Source organism: Ooceraea biroi, chromosome 2, assembly GCF_003672135.1.
Source record: "Ooceraea biroi isolate clonal line C1 chromosome 2, Obir_v5.4, whole genome shotgun sequence".
NCBI lineage: Eukaryota > Metazoa > Arthropoda > Insecta > Hymenoptera > Formicidae > Ooceraea > Ooceraea biroi.
The window spans coordinates 9,532,150-9,555,784 of record NC_039507.1 but is presented as its reverse complement, the minus strand read 5'-3'; the positions used below and the strand labels follow the sequence as shown (position 1 = coordinate 9,555,784).

The following is a 23,635-nucleotide window of genomic DNA, read 5'->3' as shown; positions in this document are numbered from 1 at the left end:
TGGTGAAAATAAGCATTCTACGCGCGAGTTGCAGTACAGACAAAAGATTTATGCGAGTATTTATTTATAGTGAGAAGTAGCTGCCATAATCGTTTTAAGCGACGTAGCGATATATCGCGTCGCGAATAAGTTTGCAAAAAGTTGCTCTTGCCTGTGTACAGTAGCAACTTTTACATTTTACGTCACTCTCAACAAAATCCAATTATGATGCTGGATGCATCTAAAAACAAAATGTTAAATAGACGGTCTATCATAAAACCAATCAGTCTTTAGAAACATGATACATTTTAGTATTGGGATTTTATCTGGATTTTATTCTTAGTACACGCTGTAGCAACGAATGAAAGTGATAAAGAATGAAATCAACTAAGAGAGCGACTTCTTTATTATTGGATTGTATTCTCGATAGTCGCTACCTTCTTAAGATACGATGTACCGTTTTTACTCGAAAATTGGCTATTTTCGTGCGCGTAGAATTCAATCCAGAGTCGCTGGTATCTCCGCGCGGAGAATCTTCTTCCCGTACAAAGAATGACTTTCGAATGCGTAGAAACCGGATTACGTTCGGCCAATATATTTCAAGATTACCACGGAGATCTTATTCGAAAATTGCGGACGACCGGGCTCCAAGCGGAGTTGCCATCGGTCTCAAAATAAGATTGCAATTCGCAATTACCACGACCTTCCGAACTGTTTATTAAACGACGCCATTCTCATGCTGAATTTCATTAGAGTGCCGTACGGTCGGGCGAAAGTTGGAAATTCTCGCGAAAAACAGAATAAACCAGAAGCAGGACGAGTTTTGTGTTGTGCTCGTGTGTAATCCGCGCGCCCGTGATTTCCGAAATATTTTTAGATTGTATTTTGAGATAGTGCGATTGAAAATAGAGAGCATTGCTACAATAAAATTATATCGAGCATCAATTTTAGTTCAATCTAATCCGCGATGCACGCGAACGTTTTGCGGATATTTAAACAATATCCGCAGCCTTCTTTTTCGATGTTCCATGAGACTACAGACACACACTAGTACAGCATTGACGTCGGTGACACTGACACTAATTGCTTAATACCTGTTTCAGATACTCCGTCGTTCGCGATAACGCGTTTACCTGGTTTTGGAATTCCGATCGTCGAGGGAATGTCTGTCAGCCTGAAATGCGAGGTGGATAGCAATCCAGCCAGCAATCCGATTTGGCAGCGCGGTAAGTGGCCAGCCGGTAAAAATGTAGGAAATTCTATATCTCGTTGATTTGTTAGCGCGGATCCGCGCGGATCTACAGATAAATTAATGAAATTCTGAGCTTTTTTAATGCTTTTTAAATGACCTGTTCCACAAAACTATTGATGATACACACAGTTATTTCTAAATATGTTTATTTTTACCTTATAGAATATGTCGTCTAGAAAAAGAATCACGTATACAGGTCACTTGTGTATTTTATGATGAGAATATTTCGAGACGAAAGCTGTCAATAGCTGTGTGCAAGCAAAGATTGATGCTAGCCATTATGTTGATATTGGGTCAATCAATACGTTCAGTTCAATTTTTAATTTTTCGAACCAATTTACAGTAATACAGAGAACAATATTGATATGTCTAATCATAGACAATGATAGTTATCGCTATCTTTACTTTTCTTACTTGGTTGATGAAATTTGTTTCTATTGAATGCAATAAAGTAAATTTTATGCAACTATCAAATCAAATTTTTTGATTGATCCAATATTTTAATTTTTCCAATATTTTTATTATTATTGTCATTAATTTCCTAGCGCATATTTTCCATGAATTCATCGCTGATAATCATATTTCCACAGTATACTTTCTCTATCATTTAAAGCTCGCCATTTAAATGGCATCGCGATTAACTCGTCTCGGTCTCGGTAGTAAATGTTATCCGTATTTTTCGTCGTCTGTAATTTTTGACGATTTATACATTTCCGGTAATGAGAATTTTAATGAGTTACTGCTGCTGCGAATAACTCGGAATAACTTGGTGTGAAGTAAAGCGAATTTCGATCTATTTTAAATTGCTTAAATAAGCATCCCACTTGAATAAATTAGTTGATTGATCTCAAAATTGATATTTCCTTCGAGAGTATCAACAGATCTGATAAATAATTACAAAATTAACAATTAAAATTAACAATGTCCACGGTAATTTAACGTTAGATATATAAATTTTACATTAAATTCTAAGCAATTTTTATTTTAATAAAATTAAATTTGTACGCTACGAAATTAATTATGGAAGGCTAATGATGTAATCAATTCTTAATTAATCAATAGAGTGTTCCAAAAGATACACACTTTAGCTCACCGTAAATATTTTGTTGCCGTACAAGTGGTAGTCTCTCAGCGAAAATTTGTTTGCATTTCACTTCTATTTTCGTATATTTTTAATCTCTAACGCAAACTAACTTTCCAGTTCGAACATCATAAACATTAAATATTGTATCAAAGCTTGTTTATTATTTTATTTCTATATTTCGATAAACAAAACCTGTAGAAACTGATTAAAGAAAAAACGAAAAATTTACAGCTACAATCTGCAATTCCAGAAATCCAGTTTTACAGAGAAAAATTGTACTTTTATCCGTACAAGTTTTATAATTGAATAAATTTTATTGTCTGACGTTAACGTAATCATCGTTCTTCTTCTGGCGGTGCTTTTATTTACAATTTAGAGAAGCGTCTATGCATATTGCACTCCATATAGATATAAACCGCCGCTGTTGCAGACGGCAGCATGAGTTGCAGGCACACGTGCATTATTTCGTGCAACTCCCCATTCCCTGCAGCTAGGAAACGCGTCACGTTGTAGGCACGTTAGCGCGGGCACGTGTACGGCAACGTGAGCATAATTTAATCACTGTAAACAGGCACTTGGATGGGGTAGAATCTGATGTACATGACCCATCGCGGCGTAATAACGGCTTCGTAATAGCTTTAAAGGAGACATAAGTTATCTGTAAACGGATGCATCGACGGCTATATACCATAATTGTATTTTAATCACTTATTACTCAACGATCTTCAGTACCACTCGATCTTCTAGACAAAAGCTATTATTATTATTAAATCAAAGAAATGCAATATTGCTGCGAAAAATCGTAAACTCGTCCGTGTCGCTTCGCGAGGAATGCACGAGAAATTCGCGGCCGTGTCCCTCGTGCATTTGCGTAAGTCAACAGCGCAGATGCGTTATCGAAACCGAAGGATTAATTGTGTAAATAATGGGGACGATGATCCGGCACAATTACGTATGAAAATTACAAATTAGATGCATAATGTACTATAATACTACAATTATCGCGTGTGCACACCACGGAAATCAGTTTCGAACGCCTGATACTGCATGCACACGCGAAATTCCCCCGGTTACAATAAATACAGACCTCGAGCGACGCGCGATTCATTCAAGCCACGAACTTGCCGCTGCTTTCGCATGGTGGAATTCACCCGCATGCGTTATAACATTACAGGCTCTCGTCACCGTATCTCGCCTGCCCGGAATTTCTGCCTAATTAAACTATCGCCGCCACGCAGAAAAGTCATACACACAGCTCCGCTCCCAGCACGACGAGCATCGCTGCAGAATAGGAGGATCCTCGTTGCAGCTCACGCGATCTCTTTCAATCATGTCGTCCCTTCTTTCTCCCTTCTCCAGGATTCTCTCTTATCCTTCGGGATCTCTGGGATTTCGAGAGCGGGGGCGGAGTGGAGATGGTGTACATGCCGTAATCACATTATTACGCGTACCGTAACGGGCGCGCGCGACACGAGTCCCCGAGTAGACGCCGACGCCGACGCCGATCGGAAACCGGAGGACAATGAACAACTCACACCGACGCTCGGGTCCAGGCAGTCCCTTTCATCCCGGCAATTCTCGCCGGCGAGCATTCATTCGGCACTCCGATAGACAGGTGTATACGCGCTCGATATTATCCCCGTCTCAATGGGGACTGGTGGTACTTCGGCTCGACCGCGCCTATTTCGGCATTGTAAATTTCGTGTCGGATTTAAAGGGAATTCATTTGCGCGCTCGCTCGTTCATTTGCGCACAGCCGTGTGCGTGGGCGAGCGAGCAGCGTCGTGGAAGCTGTTACACGCGTGGCGCGTGATACCGCAGCGATCACGTTGCTGCATCTAATCTGCTCTGTCTATTGGCCTGCATGGTAAGATAGAAAGAGATAAGGCAACGCGGCTGCGATTATGTATGTCAGATGCAGTATCGCCCGAATGTGTATCGCAACGGAACAAGAACGAGGAAATTACATGTACATTGTAACTGGTGATTAACGGTCGCAGAAATGGCTGTCTTGTTGGTATTAAATTGGATATATTGCGGAAAGCATCTATAAATTTCGTTTTGTTTTTTCTTAAAATGAACCATTATATGCCAAGCCTGGCACTGTCCAGAAGCCCAATCTACAAATTTATCTGTTCACGTTTGTAGATTTATATACATTAGAAAGAAGAAATGCATTACGGAACATAAAACACGAAAACGATTTTATTTATTTATTTCATTTTGTACAATGTCACTACTTTGGAGTGAATATTAATTAAGATTGTTTGTAATGTATTATGTGACAGCCTCAATTTAACCAGCTGCATCAGACTTGTCTTGAGAATCAATTTTTAAATCCTGTCGAAAATCATATTGTAATATGATTGAATATTTATCGCTTGAAATAGTGTGTGTGTGATCAATTCTTTTCCTAAATTTTCTAATAATAATGTAATATAATACTAATATACATACTAATATACATACTAATATACATGTAATATACATACAATATAGTCTCAATAATCTAATAATAATCTATTTTCTAATAATAATTAATTCAATGGTAATTTGATAATATTAATAACTGATGGTCCAAATATGGATTTGAAATGCGGGTGATATATATTAGTGCGACAGCGCTTAATGATAAGCTTAAAATATGAAGAGTAACTGTCAGAATTTATCAGTATCTGTCAATATAATATTGCATAAAATTGCATTATAATAAAATTATTTTGCAAAATCTGCAAAATTTGAACGAAATGTGCATTCACACAAATTCATTATTAATTGATTGCGTTTGATCGTGGTGAAAATGGCTGACTGAAGTCACTTCTCTCTACGCGGCCTCATAAATATTTAAAATTGTTTATAATTCCCTCCCTGAGCAATTATAATTCCCGTGTGTTTTGCGGTTTTCAATACCGCCATTATTTCAAGCTTCGAGTTTAATCCGTCTTATTTTTCCAATCAATATATGCTTAACAAAATAAATGTACATCCAGAAGGTATCGTTATTATGATACGAAAGAAATAAAACACTTTTATCATATAATCAAAATAGAGGAAGCGCTGTGAACTCCGCAAATTTATGATGGAAGGATAAACTGTTTTGTTACAAGGGAATTATGAGAAAATGCTGTTTTCGAGCAAGCATACTCATGAAAATCGGGGAAAATCTTAAAGGCAGCGTACATTTTGCGCGTACTTTAAAGACGACCGTGGATGCGATGTACGCTTCGTTGAAAACGTTTTGCTATCGTATACACAACGGAAATATAGGAAACGCATGAAATCCAGGACTGTAAATTTCACAACGCACCGTTCTAGTCACGGTATTAAATTTCGGTCGCGTTGTATCCTCGTCGCATATATGTACCTCCGCGGCGCCGGCAGCAAGGGATACGGTTCTCGATACACATATGTAATGTTGCAAAAATCTGTTTATCCATTAAATTCCACGTATTCCGCGTTTTGTTATCGCTGTTCATTAGCATAATTAAATCGCACAAAGCGTAGTATATTACGAGACATTATTGCGCGCGGGCGCGCCTCTGCCACATCGGCCGATCCGCTATATTTTTATTAAGCCAAATTGAATTTCGCTCCATGTTACCAAATCGTGTATCTCCATCCACCGATTTCTAGACCTCTCTCTCCTTCCTCCCCCCTCTCTCTCTCTTTCTCTCTCGCTTTTGTCCGATTACGATTACGATTCTGCCGAAGCGGGATTTACGACGTAAACATAGTCGCTTGTGGATCGGTAACATTGCTTTTTAGCCAGTGTGGCGAATAAAAGCTTACCGCAGCATAATTTCCTTTATTCATCGTCAATCAGCGCGGCTTGAACCGCGAATGGCGTAGGGAACACGGGGGAATAGGGGTTCGGCGGGGAAGGGGTGAAGCGAGACGGAAAGAACGAGAGGGATTTCCGCGCAGAGTTCGCCGGAGAGACCACTTTCTTGATTAGACCGTAGCGTTTAAGCGGGTGAACCCATTACATTCGTTAAACGTGCTCTCGCTGCGCCGGCGAACTTTTCGCTTAGGTGCGTCTCGCCGCGCCGTGCCACGCCGCTGCATTACACCTCGCGAATCAGCCACGCTTTTGCCATGCACTTCCCCGTGAGTGAAAATCGTAATCGCGATTTCTTCCTGCAAACGAATCGGACGGGCGCCGATAAATATTTAAGAGTACACCGCTCCCTGTATTCCGGAAGCGCCGACTGCGCTTGCACTCTGGGTACAACAAGCAATGGACGATTTCTTGGAATAAAGCTCGAGCACTACCCCTTCAAGGGTTTGAAGGGCATGTTTCCGGCACATTTCGATTTGATTCGAGAGATTGGATAATTTTAAGGGACTTGATCTTGCTATTACTGCAATCACTTTAAGTTAAGTGAATTTTTGTCAAATAGAGGAAGAGGGAGAGAATATTAATATGCAGAACATAAAGTAATACTCATTTAGCTAATTTATAATACGTTATAAAAGATATGTATCTCTCGCGACGCTTGGTATCGAATCGATTGGCATCACATAGAAACAACCGCGCGAGAGACTGAATTAAAATGAATTTAGATGATACCAGATGGTGTGCGTTTGTGTATTGTATCCGAATATACCGTCCGTATTAGGCTCTGCATTCAACAAATTCGCGCGCGGCATAATCAACACAGAGAATCGACTCATACGGATCCATTAATAGTTCTTATAAGATTAGTGCCGCGCGCGCCGAGTGTTCCCTCGAAAAAGCAGCTCGAGTTTAACGTGGCCGATTAAATCGCTTCTCAACCGAGTTTTTCAGCCTGCCTTTCCACGTTCGCAGCTCGCTCGTTAAGAAACACCTTTTTTAATCCTTTTCATTCGCTCTGATCCGCTTCAATCCACGTATTTACGCGAGGCTGCCTTTTCGATCAACTTTATACGATGGGAGTCGGAATTACAATCCCTCTTAAATTAATCAGGGGAACGCCGGTGGAGGCACGAGAAAGCGAGAAGCTCGCTCGCCGCCGCTGCGATGAAGCATCGACCTCGGCCGACGTAAATCACGCAATTGCGACTAACAATTTCGAGTTGCGATAGTCTCGCACTGCGCACCATTCACATCTCGAGTGAATCACGATCGTCTTTCCGTCTCTCTGTGCCTCCGCGTTATTTATTGTCCGTTAAAACTTCGTGCAAAACTGTACTTCCGACGTTGACGCGTCGAAGTCGTACGAGAGAAATGTCTCGAAAATAAAGTGCGCGCCTCTCTACACCGTTTGATATATTCACGGAAAGAGCTATACGAAAGACGTATAAAAATGATTACTCCGCCAAGTATCGTTGGTAGAACATAAAGATTTATTGTTGAACGGTATTGTGCTTTCTGTTTGTTCTTAGATTGCGTAAGCACGAATTGTGGATTGAATAGCGTGTCAGCGAATACTTACGTGTCCTTCTATCGAAACTTTATCGTAATTTTAAAATGTGTTAATGTGTTTTGCTCGCTACAAGAATTTTATAATTCATAAATAGAAGTTTACGTAATAATTAAAACAGAGCAGATGAATATATGGAACATTAGCTTGATAATATCCTCTTGCGAATTGAAAATGAATAAATGAAAGTGGAAACGGCAGATTAAGAAACAAATTTTTTTCGAACATCGAGAATTGGGATCTGAAATTTCGGAAGACTGCGCAGTTTCGTTTATCTCGTTATTGAGTTGCACAAAACGCTGAGAACAGCTGCGGCCGTCACTTTCCGCCGCGATCAGCCACGTACGAGTGATAAGAACTATGATGGACGACCTGGTATTACCAAACGTCAGAAGGCACTGCGATTTCTACAAGAATTATTACTGAATACTGCTGTAAAATAACGATTCGGCGGTCTGACATATCGCGACTTTTTCTACTGCGAGTTCTCTCATTTCTCACATTCTTGCATCTCGCGATGTAAGAATTGTACTGAATTAGGTATTTGCTGTACACGGAAGCTCCTAACGTTCGTCCATTAACTTAGCACGTGCGAAATAAATTTGTTAATCTCCGCTATGAGCTTGATGAGCGAAACTTCGTTGGCAGTTTTGCAACTTTCCTCAGCATTTCTTTCCATAGTAGATTATATGGCCTCATAAAACCAGGCCAGGGTAAAATTAAAACTCCTCCTGTTGCGCTCACGTAACTGTTTATACAATAACTATCTCCAGAATAAAATTAATTTTAGGATAACAAGACAATAGAACGCTTTGCCGTTAGTTACATTTGATTGTGATAATAATTACTGTGCCGTTTAATTGCTAATCTCTTCGGAAATAATTCCGTATTCCGCTATCAAATTAATCAAAAAAATTTCTCGATACGATCAACACAATCACCCGTTTAGAATATTTCGGTAGTTCTGTGTTTATGTGCGTGATACAGATTACGCACGCGATGTGCACTCTTCCATATTCTGCTTCGACGATGATTCCTCGTACTAATATTCCCATGATAGGCGCGCAACCGTGGCCCTCCATGGCGGGGGATGTAGCCTGGCGAAATAATTTTTTGTACGTGGACTTTTTTATGTGGACTACGAAATAACTAGATTTATTAAAGTCGTCCCCGTCTTCGTATTACGCCCAGGCAGACTGTATAATTAATCGGCAGCTGCACCGGGACGTGACAGAAAAATCGACGTTCCGTCGTCGTGACGGATGACGTCGCGCGGTAGCGGCGTTGGCGGTGCTGGCGGCGAACGGCTATATGTGAGTTATCCTATTAAATATTCAATTATTTCTGCCTTCCGCTCCTGATGTCTGGAATTTGCCCGACGCGACGGCGCGCGCGTTGCACCGCGCCGCGGATCCCGGGCTTAATCCCTATTCATAGACTCAATCGAGTGATTTCGAATAAATCCCGCCGGCGCGTCCGTGAGATCCGCTGCAATTAAAATACTTTAATATCCTTTGGAGCACGTACCTGCTCCGGGCGATGCCTTCGCCGCTCGCGAAACCTTTCGCCAAACCTATCGCCGCCGCCCATTCCCAATTTCTTTTCGGTGTGCTTGCTCTTATTAAACGTCCCAATCCGCGTGGCTCGAGGAAGCACGTTCGCCTCGCCCACAAAGCGCCTTTTATGGGAGCGGAGCGGCAATTCAGGCAAAATCGAGAGCACACCATTCGCCAACCCCATCGTTACGCAACGAATGATCGCTAATTTATAATATGACTTCAGAAATGTGCTTTGAGACCGACGAACGTTTAAGCAATTAAGCATCGGGACTTGAACGCGCGCCAATAAGTCCGCACGCGTAATCCGCGCATAAGTTTGTCGCGAACGCCTCGCGCGGCGAATGTCGGGCGCGGTAACTTTCTAACAAAGAGCGCAAAATAAGCGGAGGCGGAAATAATTTATCACGATACTGTCGGACGATCTATCACGCCGATACGTTGCACGCGGAGGAACATTTTGCAAGAGGAAACGAGCGCGTCAGCTGTGCGAAATCGCTTGAGGGGAGGAAGTCGATCTCTATATGATTATGTTCATTCGGAAACGCTGTACAACGCGAGGCTGTCGAGATATCCGAACGATAGCAGGATGCTTCGAAGATGCTATTTCGAGCACGCGATTTCATAAATTGCTGCAAGCTCAAGCAACAATTTTAACTTTAATTTTAATTTTCACGAGTAACCGAAAGGAAATGTTGGAAGCCTGGGGACATGAAAGAATCAATAAAAGCGTGAATCAGAATCAACGTGCAGATGTCAAAAAATATGTGAAAATGCACGACAGTTTATGTACGTATAGCACGTACACGTTAATGAAAAATCGATTCACAGTCGAGATACTTCCCGATCGGAAACCGCAATTTGCAATAATACAATGGTACCTCCCTTTGTAGGCGATTTCGGTAGAGAGAATTCCCTTCGTCCCGCATCCGTCTCAATCTACTTCGTAGTCAACTTCGTTTGTTTCCCAGCCAAATTGCCCGAATCCCGAGGCCACTGAGCTTACCGGAAATGTCGTGCTTTTTGGACCGAGTCACGGACGGACCCTATTTCATGTGTAACGGCACGACGTCCCGCCGAGCGTTCGCCGGCCGGGGTATATGTAGGGCCACCGTTAACACAATCGGGCGTGCTTTGGCAGCGTTAGAGGCGCGCGGCCTCTTTTGGTAGGATGGCCATCACCCCTTCCCGCGATTATGGCCGGTCCACATAAAAGTTTCGCCACAAAACTCCGTCCGCCAGCGATGCGTGCGATCCTCCCTTTCTTTCTTCAGCCTCCGGCTGCCTTACATCGCGGTATCCTCCCGCATCCTTCGCTTCCCATCCTTAATCCTCCACCTTTCATGAGCGTGTTTTCCAACCACACGCTTTCTTTGTTCCTGGGCCAAGAGGTAGTTCCACATTCGTGAAAGTGCTACCGACGGCGGTAGCGGCGGCTATATTTTCAACCAGCAAATCCGACAGCTGCGTCGAATCCTCGGCTTCGCTGTAACGAGGTCGAGGACGACGGGGTTGGCGGCGAGGATGAGAGGGTGAGTAACGATGCTGTAGTATCGCGGACTATTTCGGGATGCTCCAGCATCCACAAAATAGGCTACGGCTGGATGAAAGTTCGCCGGCGAAAGGAAGGCCAGCGAAATAATCATTGATATGGATTCTCTTTCTCTCGGGAGTGCTTCGGTACTTATGAATGCGATCAAACGAGGAGTCCTCATCCCTTTCGGACGTTCCTTTCCGACTGCCTTTGCTGTTTTCTCCCGCAGTTACGTAATTCTCTTCTCGAAATTTACGGCATACTTGGTCAGCGATAAATGTTCAATTTCCAGAGCCGCGACGCGTCGCGCTCGAGACTGGCATGCTGCGTAATTATCCTAATTATCCCGCGAATAATTTAAACGAGCGATTTGCCAACTCCGTCTCCCTCTTCCTTTCTCTCTGCTCTCCCTCCTTTCGCCGAAATCGCTGACGGCAGACAGACAGACCATCGATGCAATTTTAATTCCATTAGCTAGAAGCTTTTATCGCAGAAACGATACGTTTCATAATCTAATTAGATTATCGCGTGGAGTAAGCTCAGACATTGCAGGTGCGCAACAATTCGATTAAACTTGAAATAAGTTGAATCGTTAAAATTTGTGTGATATTATATTAAATCGTATGTATAAATAGCTCCTTGCAGTCCTATATTTTTCCATCTGCACCATTGATTGATACCGCCAAAAATGAGATACGTTCATTACAGTAATATATTAACGTCATTATACATTTATACAGGGAACAGTATCTCTAATGCCACTTTTTGGCACAGATAAACGCGCTAATATTTTCAAAATACAGTCATGAGAAGGTTTAATTCTTTGAATTCCCGTCTCTTTTAGCATCACATAGCGGTGAGTCCCGAGCAGTTAATTGTCTATGAATCATGTGCACAAGTGTCTATGAAAAATGTCGCGCAATCGTCATGCCACACAGAGGAGCAGAGTCGCTCGGCTGACGCGTACTGCGTGACGACGTTACGCAAATCCGCGGACCGTGCGTGCTGTTTCCAGCGCGTTAATTCGTATATCCACCAGCTTTCCGCTTGTGTTTCAGACAATGGCCCGCCCCCCGTGGAGCAGAGCGATGACGGATGGTTGAACTTCACAAAAATCACTCGGGCCGAGAGTGGCTGGTACAAGTGCTACACGCGGCATACGCTCGGCATTTTCACCAGCATCGGATATTTTCTCAACGTTCGCTGTGAGTAAATCGTTGTCGCGCCACTTTGTCGCTTTCAATAGTGCAGGATTTATCGCGTTTTCTATCAGACATGTCGCGCTAATAAGTGCCTCTCTTTCGATGAAGTGGAGAAAAGTAAAAGTATTATACCAGAAAAAAGTTTTGAAGAAACTTGTCGTTCCAAAAAGTGCTTGCAAAATTGTAGTTTTTATAGTATTTTTCTTTGATAATTTCCATCATACATATTATGATTGAGAGATTGAGATAGATCTTCGTCGATAATAAAAATGGAAAGGAATTATTATAGATAGGCAAAGCAATAAGATATCATAAAGATAATTTAATTGAAAATACAGGATATTGTAAAGCAATATTGTACAATTTGATAGATATTGTTAATCGTGTATTATGTTTAGCGTCTTCAGTTGTTATGCAATTATAAACTTCTTTACGAAACCATACCGTAACGTCGAAAAATAAATATAAAACGATAGAATATTCAACGAAAGCACCAACGACGAAAAGATAATCATGTCGCAATGCACCTTTTGGCTGATGTATTGTCTACCGTGCATTTGATAGTGCTTGAACAGACATTCCCCCTGATTCGGAATGCGAAGGGGGTCGTCGCGGCAGCCAATAACCGGAAACCACAGTCATTTGTCAAGGGCGGAAACCGCCGAGCCAACCGGAAATTATCCGTGCCCCGTCGTGAAAATTTGCAAATTTCCTACCTAGCCCCATTCCTTCCATCTTGCCATTATAACCAGGGGGCGAATGCGCTCCCTGCATCTCAAACCCGCTTCCTCGTCTCTCTCTTCCCCTCATACTCTGTCTCTAACTCCCCTACTGTTCTCTCTTCTTCTCTCTCTTGCCTCCTGCTTCCTCTACCTTCCTCTCGCCTGCTCCTTCGGCCGACAAGGCTAGATACGGGCTTCCGAGCACCTAATCTCTACGCAATTTAGATGGCTCGAGAGCACCTATAAACCAACCGTCCTCCTTCGTGGGAATTATCGATTACACTGCTACCACGTCCTGTTCGAATCTCCTCCTGGATTACTTATCCGCCGGATAACGTCACGGCGGGTTTAAAACGAGGCGCTAATTTCGTCGACCTGTAGACGGTCTGCAGATAGGGTGTAGTTTAAAGGGACACCTTAACGGGTGGTACGTGACCGACGTTACCGGCGCACAAATAGATTTTTCTCGCGATTGTCAGTAATCCGGAGTAAATCCGCACTTTCTCCACATTTTTCATCAATCTGAACGTTGAAATAACATCCAATTCTCGCAATCTTGGAAGAAGCATTAAATTCGGATATTAGATTGTCTTCACTAGAGAATTAGCTCGTGATTGTATGCGATGTTCTCGGCAAATGTTCAAATACGAGTGTTCGGTTCAACGAAGCGCTTTAGACGCGCATAATTCAATTAGTAAGAACGCGAAAGGCATGCCGAGGTAATTAGAGATAACGCTATCACAGACGAACGATAGTATATGAGACCCTTAATCACGTTGGCGCACGCGAATCGCATTAAGACTTAGGACAAGCTACGGCGAACCGCTGCCGCGGAAGAACAAGAACAGACGTGGATCAAATGCGGAGGTAACCAGAATTCTCGAAAGGGAGAGCGACGTCGGGGCTAACGAAAAACGTCAGATTGCCTGACTGGCGAGCCTCCCCTTCTCCCATCCTTCTTCTTCTCATCCTCCACTTTCTCTTCCTTCTCCTGTCTTTCCTGTGTTTGTTAAAGCACCACAACGGTGGTGTTTGCTGTAAAATTCCGAACAAACTACAAGACAAACGAGGTATAGTTGGAAGCCGAGTGAGCGCGAGAGGAAGTGAAAGCCTCCTATCGCATCCGCACCACTTTGATCTCTTTGTTTTGCTACGGAATGAGCCAGAGGATCAGCTTGCTAACTCAAAGGATCGCTATGTCCTCCTGTGACTCCACCTCCTCCTCCTCCGTCCTCTTCCGCTTCTTTCTCTTTCTCAGGTGGATTCCGAGCCGTAGCAGTTCCGGTTCTCTAATTCTCGAAGAGAGACACGAGCAGTTCGCCCCTGGTACCCCTACCTACCCTTTAGATCCTCACTTTCCGCTTTCTTTCTCTCGTCCCCTTCCATTCCCCCCCCCCTCTCTCACTCTCTCTCTCTCTTTCTGCAACTGTGGACACAGCGCTAGCTGGAGAGCAAACGATCGTAGCCATATAATTCCATAGGTGGTATCGGGAAAGGGAAAGGGTGGAATCAGGTGGAATGAACGGCGGAGGTAGAAGGTGGAACCAACGGTACGCGCGCGCCGTGACGTAACGTTGCGAGGGAAAAAGATTCCGTCGAATCCGGCACGTGACGGAGATTCCGCTCGAACTTTATCCCCTGTACGTGCCGCTGATTTCTGATACCGGGTTAAATCCCTCGCGCAATGTCGATGACGGTGAAGGACCGGTAATCGGGCCAGCAATTCAAAATAACGGCAGAAACGAAATGCGCTGAAAAATTTTCAAAATGCTCGCGGAAGCTATTTAACTACGTGACACGTTTGAGTAATGTGTTTCCCTCAGGGGAAAAAAAATTCGCTTGTATATTGCAGACTCGAAAGAGAGATGTATTATGACAATGCACAAACGTGTTAGCTTTCCTGAAAATTCAAAATCTCATTTTGAGGCGTCGCGATAGCTGCTTTATTGTAAAATCGTATACATCACCACATTTCTCGCTACATTCGGGAAACTCTCGCAAAATACGGGAAGATAGTTCGCGGGCTAAAAGGGAAGTCTGCAAACGGCATTTGCAGAGGCGAGCGCAATATCCACATTGCATCCACCGCTGTTACTCACACATTTCGCTTTCCATTCCGATTCCGGTCGACAGACGTGCGAGAAAGATGGTACGCGATACGCTTAAGTTCAACGCATACGTTTGAGTTCGATCCACTAGTTCGCCGCTCGTCGAGAGATTTAAATCAATGGCATTTAGATGATCCAGATATGGAGACCGAGGCGGAGGCGTTGAACGGCGAGGCGACCGACTCGCGAAAGATGGAGGTGCAGATCGGCGGCGCGGTCACCCTCGAATGCGACGGCGGATGCTGGGGCCACGGGCCCGGGATGGATCCAGTAGGCGGGCCCGGACCCCTCGCTCTCAGCCGGGTGGTGTATCAGGAAGGCGGCGAGTACCGATGCGTTGCGCCCGACCGGAAGATGCAGGACACGTGGCGAGCGCAAGTACCGTATCACATCAAGGTTATCGGTGAGTAAAATCGATAAACTCTCTATTGCAATGTCTATTGCTGGTTTTTCGATATTCGCGTTGCACAGTTTCTACCCTCGCTATATTGTATTAGAGGAAAGTCCCCGATTATGAGATACCATATCGATTTTGCCGAATGTAAGGAAATCTATAGGCAGAATTTAAAAATGTAATACGTTCTCTTGAAGGGAATTTAATAAGCTTTAGGTTGGTGAAATGAAAAATCTAATTTAAATATTATTTTTTCTGAAAATTAAACAAATTTGAAAAAAGAGCTTTACGCAAGATCGCGAAAGTGTGCTCCTAATATAAGATACCTTGAGAAATCGGTGTTAAAAGTGCAAAATACATCAGTATTGCAAGTAAAAAACTTTATTAGATATTTTTATAAAAATACTGCTGCCACAGCCTTCGCCAAATCTTCACGATTCCACTGTCGACGCTTCCTCGTTTCTCTAACCTCCATAGTCAGATTCTATAAAAATTAAATACACAAAAATTCGTAATATAAATTCATATTAACTTTTCTTTAACCTTAACGTAGTATTTTCTTTCTTTTTATTACACTACATACTCTTCATATTCGAGCAATAATTATCTCATATTAAGAGTACCCTGAATATCTCATTATACGAGCCACACGCCTAGCGGTTCCGCGATCATGAAATCTAACCTTTACAATTAAGCAATTCAACAAATCGCGTATTTTCCTGTTACTACGATTCTACTCTATCATTGCATACTGAATTTATTGCCAACCATTTCTTTATTATGTAATAAACAAGGTTTAAAGATTTACCTTAAGTTCCTTCGACATGTTCACAATTTCACAAACCTTTTCTTGCAAAAGCTAAATGCAAAAACAAACAATGAATTTTTCACTAAATACATTTTACACCAAGAGTAATAAGTTTATGGTGGAATTAACAGATGGTGTTCACTAGTTTAGCAGAAACTCCATTATCTCATATTAGGAGCATATCTCATAATAGGGGATTCTCCTCTATATATTAACGAGGTGCGTGAACAACGTAGATCATTAACTAAGTAATGCGTCTAGATATATTGTAGCGATGTTTTGGAGAATTTTTTTGTTGTTTGTTTTTTAAAGATTGCTTATGCTGCTATAAAATTAATATACAACAAGTTATGTTGTGCTGTTATAAGTATAGTGTTTAGTTTGATTTATCATCATCTAGACGCGACCCGTATTACTTAATTAATGACCTGATACGTTGGTGCCTTCGAAAGCGACAGATCCTCGTTGGATCAGTTTTCCTGACCACGTGGTTGCGAGTTAAAACGGCAGGAATTATTCGGGAGCCGATTAGAGGATCGCGCGATGGCGCGCACATCCGCCGAGTTACAAATTGAATTGCGATTCACGTGATGTTTCGGTAATATACGGGATACATTGTCGGCGCGATTGGTATCTAACGAACACTGTGCAACATTGTGGCACGACGCGCGGCATTGTACTCGGTCGCATTGTAGATCGCGGCTAACTACCTTGCGCGCGCTATCTACCTCTAAATTTAATTATAACAGTCTACGTTGCATTAACGGCGCGACTGTGTTACTGTGACGGTAGCGCAATAATTATCGGGCCAAACTCTTGACGACCTGCTGAGAGATGCAGCGAGAACGCCGTGTTTGAATTAATGCATTCCTTTAATCTATTTAATAACGGTTACGCGCGTTTCGGTAAAACGAATAACCTAGAGCCTGTCCTCGGACAGGATACAATTCGAGCGTTTACGTTTCGCGTACATCTGTAAATACGTTTGTTAAATACGGTGCGTGGTATAGTGGATCAAATAAAACACTCCATTACAGGATTAATGCAAATTGCAGATTTAAAGAACGAAATTCATGGAATTATCTATGTATTTATTGTGTGGAAAATATTACAAGGAAATAAACATTGCGATAAACTAATTAAGTAGATTGAATAGATCACATAGATCATAAAATTGAAGTTGCAACGTTTAAAGTTCAGAAACACATAAACGTGAGCTTTAGATCAAACATTGTGCAACAAGGCAAATTTATACAAATGGATATTGTATATAAGAAATAGTGAATGAGTTATATTGCAGCAGTTGTTATTGAAAAACTATTCGATACTTCACTTTTAAATAATAATGAACATTCTCATCATAAAAATATTCTTGTAACACATTTTAAACATTGCATATAAAACGATAACACGTATCTATTTCTACAGACGTAAAAACCCTGTATTTGTTCTCAATAAAGGTTGTTTGAAGAAATAAGGCTAATTCGCAAAGTGGTATTACAGATTTATCTTCGTTTTAGTAGTGAGAGCGCGGTATGTTTTAGCCACAAAAATTCTGTGGAGCGTAAAACCGGAGAAAAAACGGGAAATTTTTGGTTCGTTACATTAATTCATCCTAACGGGTGGAAAGCCGTTACGACTAACATTACATTGTGATTATGATAATATTTTTTAATGAATATGGCCGAATAATAACCATTATAATGTTTTAATGTTATCGCGTATGAAAGCATACGGCTAGCGATTACATAAAAGTTGCGCACCACGCATAGACTAATTAAATACTTTTCCACTGTCACATTGCAGTCGGAAGGAATTAATTAAACGATGAGAATGTGAAGCATTTTCATTCGTTATTAAAGCTCCGTAATAGCTCGCGGTATCATTTGCTGTACGCTCGACGGCACGTTACCACCGAGGATGCCAAGATATATGTACATATATCATCATTTTCTCCTATTTCTTGCAAATTATACTTGAAGTCTATTTTGTGATATATATATATAATTTATTGTTTTGTTATAAATTGTACACTCAAATATATAATAATATATATTTGTATATAAATAATGTATACAAATATATAATAAAAATATATCGAAAACATGATTCATCATCCTAACTTTATAGTACTATTTTCTCTTTAATATATAATTTAAATCTTATTAATAATTATATGACGGATATCTTTGTAAAATAGCTATAGGTATATGACGCTTATATCCAAATCCCTGAATAATTTATCATTTTGAAAATGTACAACATTTGTAAATTAAAGCAAAGAATAAATCACTTCTTATATGATTATAAATATATAATCATCATCAAATACAGAATTAATATAGGTGTATTTTTACAAAAAAAAAACACGTGCTTCACTTCCTCATTTGGAGTTTGCGTGCTCGGCTGATCACTTATGACAAAGTCCTCGCATTTATTTGAGGTACGTGAGCTTCGGAAGATTGCATCCGGATCGAAGCTGAGAGATCCAAATGCGATTTCAGAATCCGCGCGTTTTTACTCGACGAGGACCACGGGAGACCAAACGCAAGCGAACGCCGTGGTAAAAGTTGAGGATACCCGGATACTTGATGCAGCACAGCTGCTGACCGTTCGGACGCGCACGTACCGTACTCTTCGGGTATAGTGGTCAACCGAACGTGACGTCGTATAAGGTGGACAGGATATCAGCCGCGGTCGGAGCGAGGCCAAGCCGGATGCTTCGCGGTACGCCTGAACGTCTCGATGGTAATGGAATTACGTACAGAGTGTTTCGTTCTCGCCTGATATCGTTATTAATCGATATCGTTGAAGCGTGATGGTATGAAGAGCGACGTAACGGCTACTTTAAAATGCCCGTACGAGGGAAACGTGCGCGAGAATTGCGAAGGAATTTCGAATACTCTCGCTGGGGGATATCGAAAAGTCAAGATATTTAGGGCACAAGTTATAAAAGGGAGTTATCTCGTAAAATTCTCTTCGTCCATTTTCTCAGCGACGTGATCCGACGTTTGCAATTTGCCGTGGCGTTGTTAATTCGTGTCTCTACCGGAGGGTGAGTACGGCGACTGAGAGCGTCACACAGTTAACGGTTGGCTCTTCTCGACGATCGGCGACTACACAGCTGCAACTTTGAAACTTACCGTCACGATGCTACGACGGCGAAGGAAAACAACTTTATAGCGTGGTGTGGGAATTGCTGCCTCGTAAAGTAGACCTCGGTAACCCAGCGCACCCCAATGCAATGATGCCCGCTCCTTGCCACTATAAGAGGCCGATAGAGTGCAAGATCGAGGCAAGGATCGTCGAGTGGGACGGGCGATGTATCGAGAATCGAGGAAGACACTTTCGCATCTCGCGGTTTTACTGCCACGGAATTTTTCCCCGTTTGTCTTCGATCGACACGTTACGGAAAAGGGAACGGTTTTCTTTCACCCGAAACTGTGAAGATCGTCATTGTTGCAGGCTTCGCAGCGTTGAAACGATGACGGAATGGATAGTTCGGCAGGGTGAGCGCGGATGAGAACGACACGAGGGATTGCCATGGGAAAACAAGGGAAAACGGAAGACCGGAAGGAGAACGCGGAGGGAAAGTTTGTGAACGTTTAACTTTTCCATTCCTCCTCTGGGGGTCTCGTCCTCGTAAAACGATTCTCGGACTTCCTTGTTCGTCCGCCCTTGCAGCTAGTCTCTGCTTCCGAGGGCGTCGATCGCTTCGAAGGGTGCGCGAAGCACGTAGCAGCACGCCACCGGTATCTCTCGTTTCGTTTAGCTGTTAACGAGTTTATGTGGCTCCCGAATGGCTCGTAATCTTGACCCGGATTTTTGCCGAGAGCTCGGATCTCGCAGGCGCAAATCAGCCAGCTATTAATTCCACATGAAGATTGCGGGAAAGACATATGGCTAACACGACGATATTTGAGCAAGGGATCTAAATCTGAATCTAGATTTTGATTGTATTTAATATCAAGGCGTTTGCATAGACTAACATAATGAAGTTGATGAGTATAACTGATAAGAATCAGAACTAGATAAATGATAAAAATCGAAACTTTTAATAGAGAAATACAAAATATAAAAATAACGAAAGATCTTTCCATTTTTTATAAATTCCTCTCATGTTAAGACAAAAAACTATTTTAAAAGTATTTAAAAAGATAAATGAAAAATAAAAGTAATTGAAGACAATAGAATTAAATAGAGATCGAAGCACCTAATTCTTTAGAGACCGAAGGAGTTTCAACAGGAACTCCTTGTTGTTACATTTCCACATTTTAGCGAGCTCGCCAATAATTTCTCCTTCGTCTTGAAAATTCCTCCGCCGTCGTCGCAAGCGATTCCTCGCTCGAGATCCCGTCGCGACTCGCGGACATATCGTTCGTCCATAAAGGATTATGGCCAGCACCGATGAATGCGTGGAACGACAAAAAGACACTCGTCCATTATATAAATACGGCAATATTGCGCGCTGGCGGTCGCGCGAAAGATCTCAACCACTCTCATCGGTCTCCACTCTTTCAGACGCGGGATACGCGCAGCGGATAGGTGGAATACCGTATATGTCCGGTTATTTCTTCTCACCCTATTTACGCGGCGATGATAGATGCAGAGCGCTTTCTTTTTCTGATTCGTCGAGTTGCTATATTCTCTCTATCCGTTTCCTTCCTTCCATCGCGCCATTCAGCCCGAAGCAATCGCTGGAGCAATCCCGACTTCTTATTGATTGCGGCTCGGGGAACTCGTGCGTGTAAGGCGCTCAACCCTTGGTCGAGCCGTTTCGAGCTATCCCGGCGAGCGCTTTCTCTATGTTGTTTCCATGGAAATGAAAAGACACAGGCGGAGTACGCCTGAAATTATTTCGCCATCCTCGATCGTCGTCCCGCGCTCGCCGTAATTCTTCCGCCTCACTTTATCACTCGATGTAACACCTCCCACGAGGGTCGTGTATCGCGCGAGATGTAAGTTTTCCCGCTCGTTCACTCGCGAGCGATATCAAAGTATTTCGCCGCGCGATCCTAATGTATTTCTGCCGAGTCGGTTCACCTTCCTCCCGGCTTCGCACTTTCCCGGATTCCTCCATAATTCACTCGCACCCCTGGTACGGGACACGCGTCTTTGAGAAACGCCATCTCCGAATTTCCTAACGTCCTGATCTTCGCGTGGAACGGATCGGTCAGGAGTTATCGAAATGTGCCGAGGGAGCACAATCGATTCGCCGATCATAATGGCTCGATTTGCCAGCTCGAGGATATTCTCTCCTCCTCGGTTGTACGGTGATTTCAACGAACCGATATAATATCGTGCGTACAATGAAATTTCACTTTCTCGAACCGATACCGGAGCAATAATCGCGTGCAGGGATCTTTTGTTCCTTATGCGTGCATTGTCCTCGAATTGACCAAATGACGACAGGAGCGCGCAGATGGAAGCGCGTATCGTGCAACTTCAAAGCAACCATTAACTGAATTTATTATTATGGAAACGCTGTACGTGCGGTTTGCATGATATTCGGACTATAGAACGCGCACGCGGCATGCTCGCTGTAATTCCTCAACCGTACTTAAACGTTTGAAACCGCGACAATTCGCGTTTGTTACACATATCTGCACACGTCCGCGACTCTTATAAGCAGCGAATGCATAAAAAACTATTAAACAAGCTTCATATTTCGCAGCATAATTATTTCCCACTAATTTGAGAAATTTCTATGTAATATTATAAATAATAAATAAATCTATGTATAAGTAAAGGGCACACGTGATGGAATAATTGTATCACAAAGCTAGAACAATCGCGGTGCATTGTTTAAGTATGCATGTATCTAATTGTTTGTTATTAAATACATTATGCATATTTAATTTTAATATGTGTATAAATTTAATATCAAGTACAATATTTTAAAGAGCACAAGAATAGTCTTCGTGATCTCCGCATCGCTGAAACTCGGCTTCTTGCCACAATTATTTCTGTCTTAACGTCAGCAGACGATAACTAAACTTCCGGAGTCGATCGTTCGGCTTATCTCTTTGGCCTCCGCTATCTTGTTAAGCGTTCGTTAAATCTTCACGCCTTCGCGAACTGTATAAGACACAGTCTCCTTTTTTCTTAAACCGATCCGTAAAGCAGGATGCGTTTGAACCAACGGTAGAACTTACATAATGAAACTTTCGTGCGTTCTCTCGTTAAATCGCCGCCCAAGTTTTGCCGGAATACCACGTGCAGCTATTCCGTTGTGGAAAATTCAAGCTTCATTAACAAACTAAACGATCCTGTTTGAATAATGTATAACCGGATAAATATTTTATAACTCGGGTGAGCGAGTTTCTTTGATGAATACAAACAATTTCCATGCAACATAAAGCGCAACCAAGCTCGATTCTCTGATAATCGAGCAACTAATTTTCCACAATTATCACGCTTATTAAAGTTCGCTCGTGCATTTTTCCAACTTTCAAAACTGCGCTTTTCTATTTCATTATTTACCCTCGTCGTTTCCTAATTCTGTTTGCTCAATTTTTTTAACTCAAAGACGAAGACTTCTGCAATCTTGATTGCCATTGATTGCCATGAGAAACCGGCTATATCTTCGTAGGAAAGCGCGATTAGATCGTTGCGGGGTACAACAAAAATTACGGTAATTATCGTCGATCGTCCCCTTCGACGAGTTCTCGATGCTTACGACGCTTTAATTAGAGTTAGCGAGCAAAGTACTGAACAAATTTGTTTGCGTTACTGCGCCCGTTGTCGCGTCGAGGAACTTTCATTGATCCATAAAACACTCACCCCCCGGAATCGGGTGTATTTCGGGTAGATCAACACAACTTTCCGCTTCGCGGCACAGATGACTGCCTCCTCCTCCTCCTCCTCCTCCTCTTTCTCCTACGAGCGAGGCTTTCTAGGAGCTTTCTACGGTTAACCGCTGGAGAGTTAATTTTACCGTATTCTCCGTGCACAACGAGCCCCTTTGCTGTGCTGATAGGGACTGGATATGCCTCGTATCTACCGGCGGCAAGACTTCATATTTGCATGCTTGATAAAAGGAGCGGTCGAATCTCCGAGTCATTTGCGGGAGCCGCGCGTAAGGCTTTTACGGAACAAAGACTTGATTATGCGATCAAAGCGCGCGGAAGGAAAAAAAATGAATCGCCTCGGGCCAGAAAACCAGTCTCTCTCATCACAGTCGCCAACAGCTCGCGGCGTGTTCTGAATTTTTTAAAGCGTCGAACCTATGTTTACGCGGATAGATATCACCGAAAAGCCACCAAAGGATCCATCCAGCTTCAAGCAATCTCACGCGGAAACTGGCTCTTTTATTATTCGCCGGTGGATAGACGAACGATCGATGCTTTGTGCCTCCGTACTTAGTGAGCGCGCCAAATCTCACGGTTCATTAGCGAATCACATCGAGAGAAAATAAAAATATATGGCTCGTGCAATAAGCATTGTATGTATAAGTATGGATACTCAAATTGTTGCTTCTAGATTCGTGTAACTCGTTATTGAAAGAAAACTTCAAGAAGAATATATAATATTAAAAATAATAATATATTTAAAATAATCTTTCGAGAAAGTAACTCACGTCTTAATGGAA

At 42.4% G+C, this 23,635-nt stretch overlaps 1 protein-coding gene and 1 long non-coding RNA gene across 5 annotated transcripts in view; one reads left to right on the top strand and one right to left on the bottom strand.

Annotated features, from left to right (window-relative positions):
* LOC105282464 (hemicentin-2) overlaps positions 1–23,635 on the top strand; it is a 326,396-nt gene that overhangs the window by 247,545 nt on the left and 55,216 nt on the right. For 3 of the 4 annotated variants that reach the window (XM_011344417.3, XM_011344416.3, XM_011344419.3), the window contains 3 exons: positions 1,083–1,205; positions 11,869–12,015; positions 14,973–15,245. In XM_011344417.3, coding sequence (XP_011342719.1) covers positions 1,083–1,205; positions 11,869–12,015; positions 14,973–15,245 — 543 coding nt within the window. The remainder of the gene's footprint in view (positions 1–1,082; positions 1,206–11,868; positions 12,016–14,972; positions 15,246–23,635) is intronic. The other variant, XM_011344418.3, reaches the window with a different exon arrangement.
* LOC105282463 overlaps positions 1–23,635 on the bottom strand; it is a 270,589-nt gene that overhangs the window by 193,754 nt on the left and 53,200 nt on the right. The gene's annotated exons all lie outside the window — the stretch shown is intronic.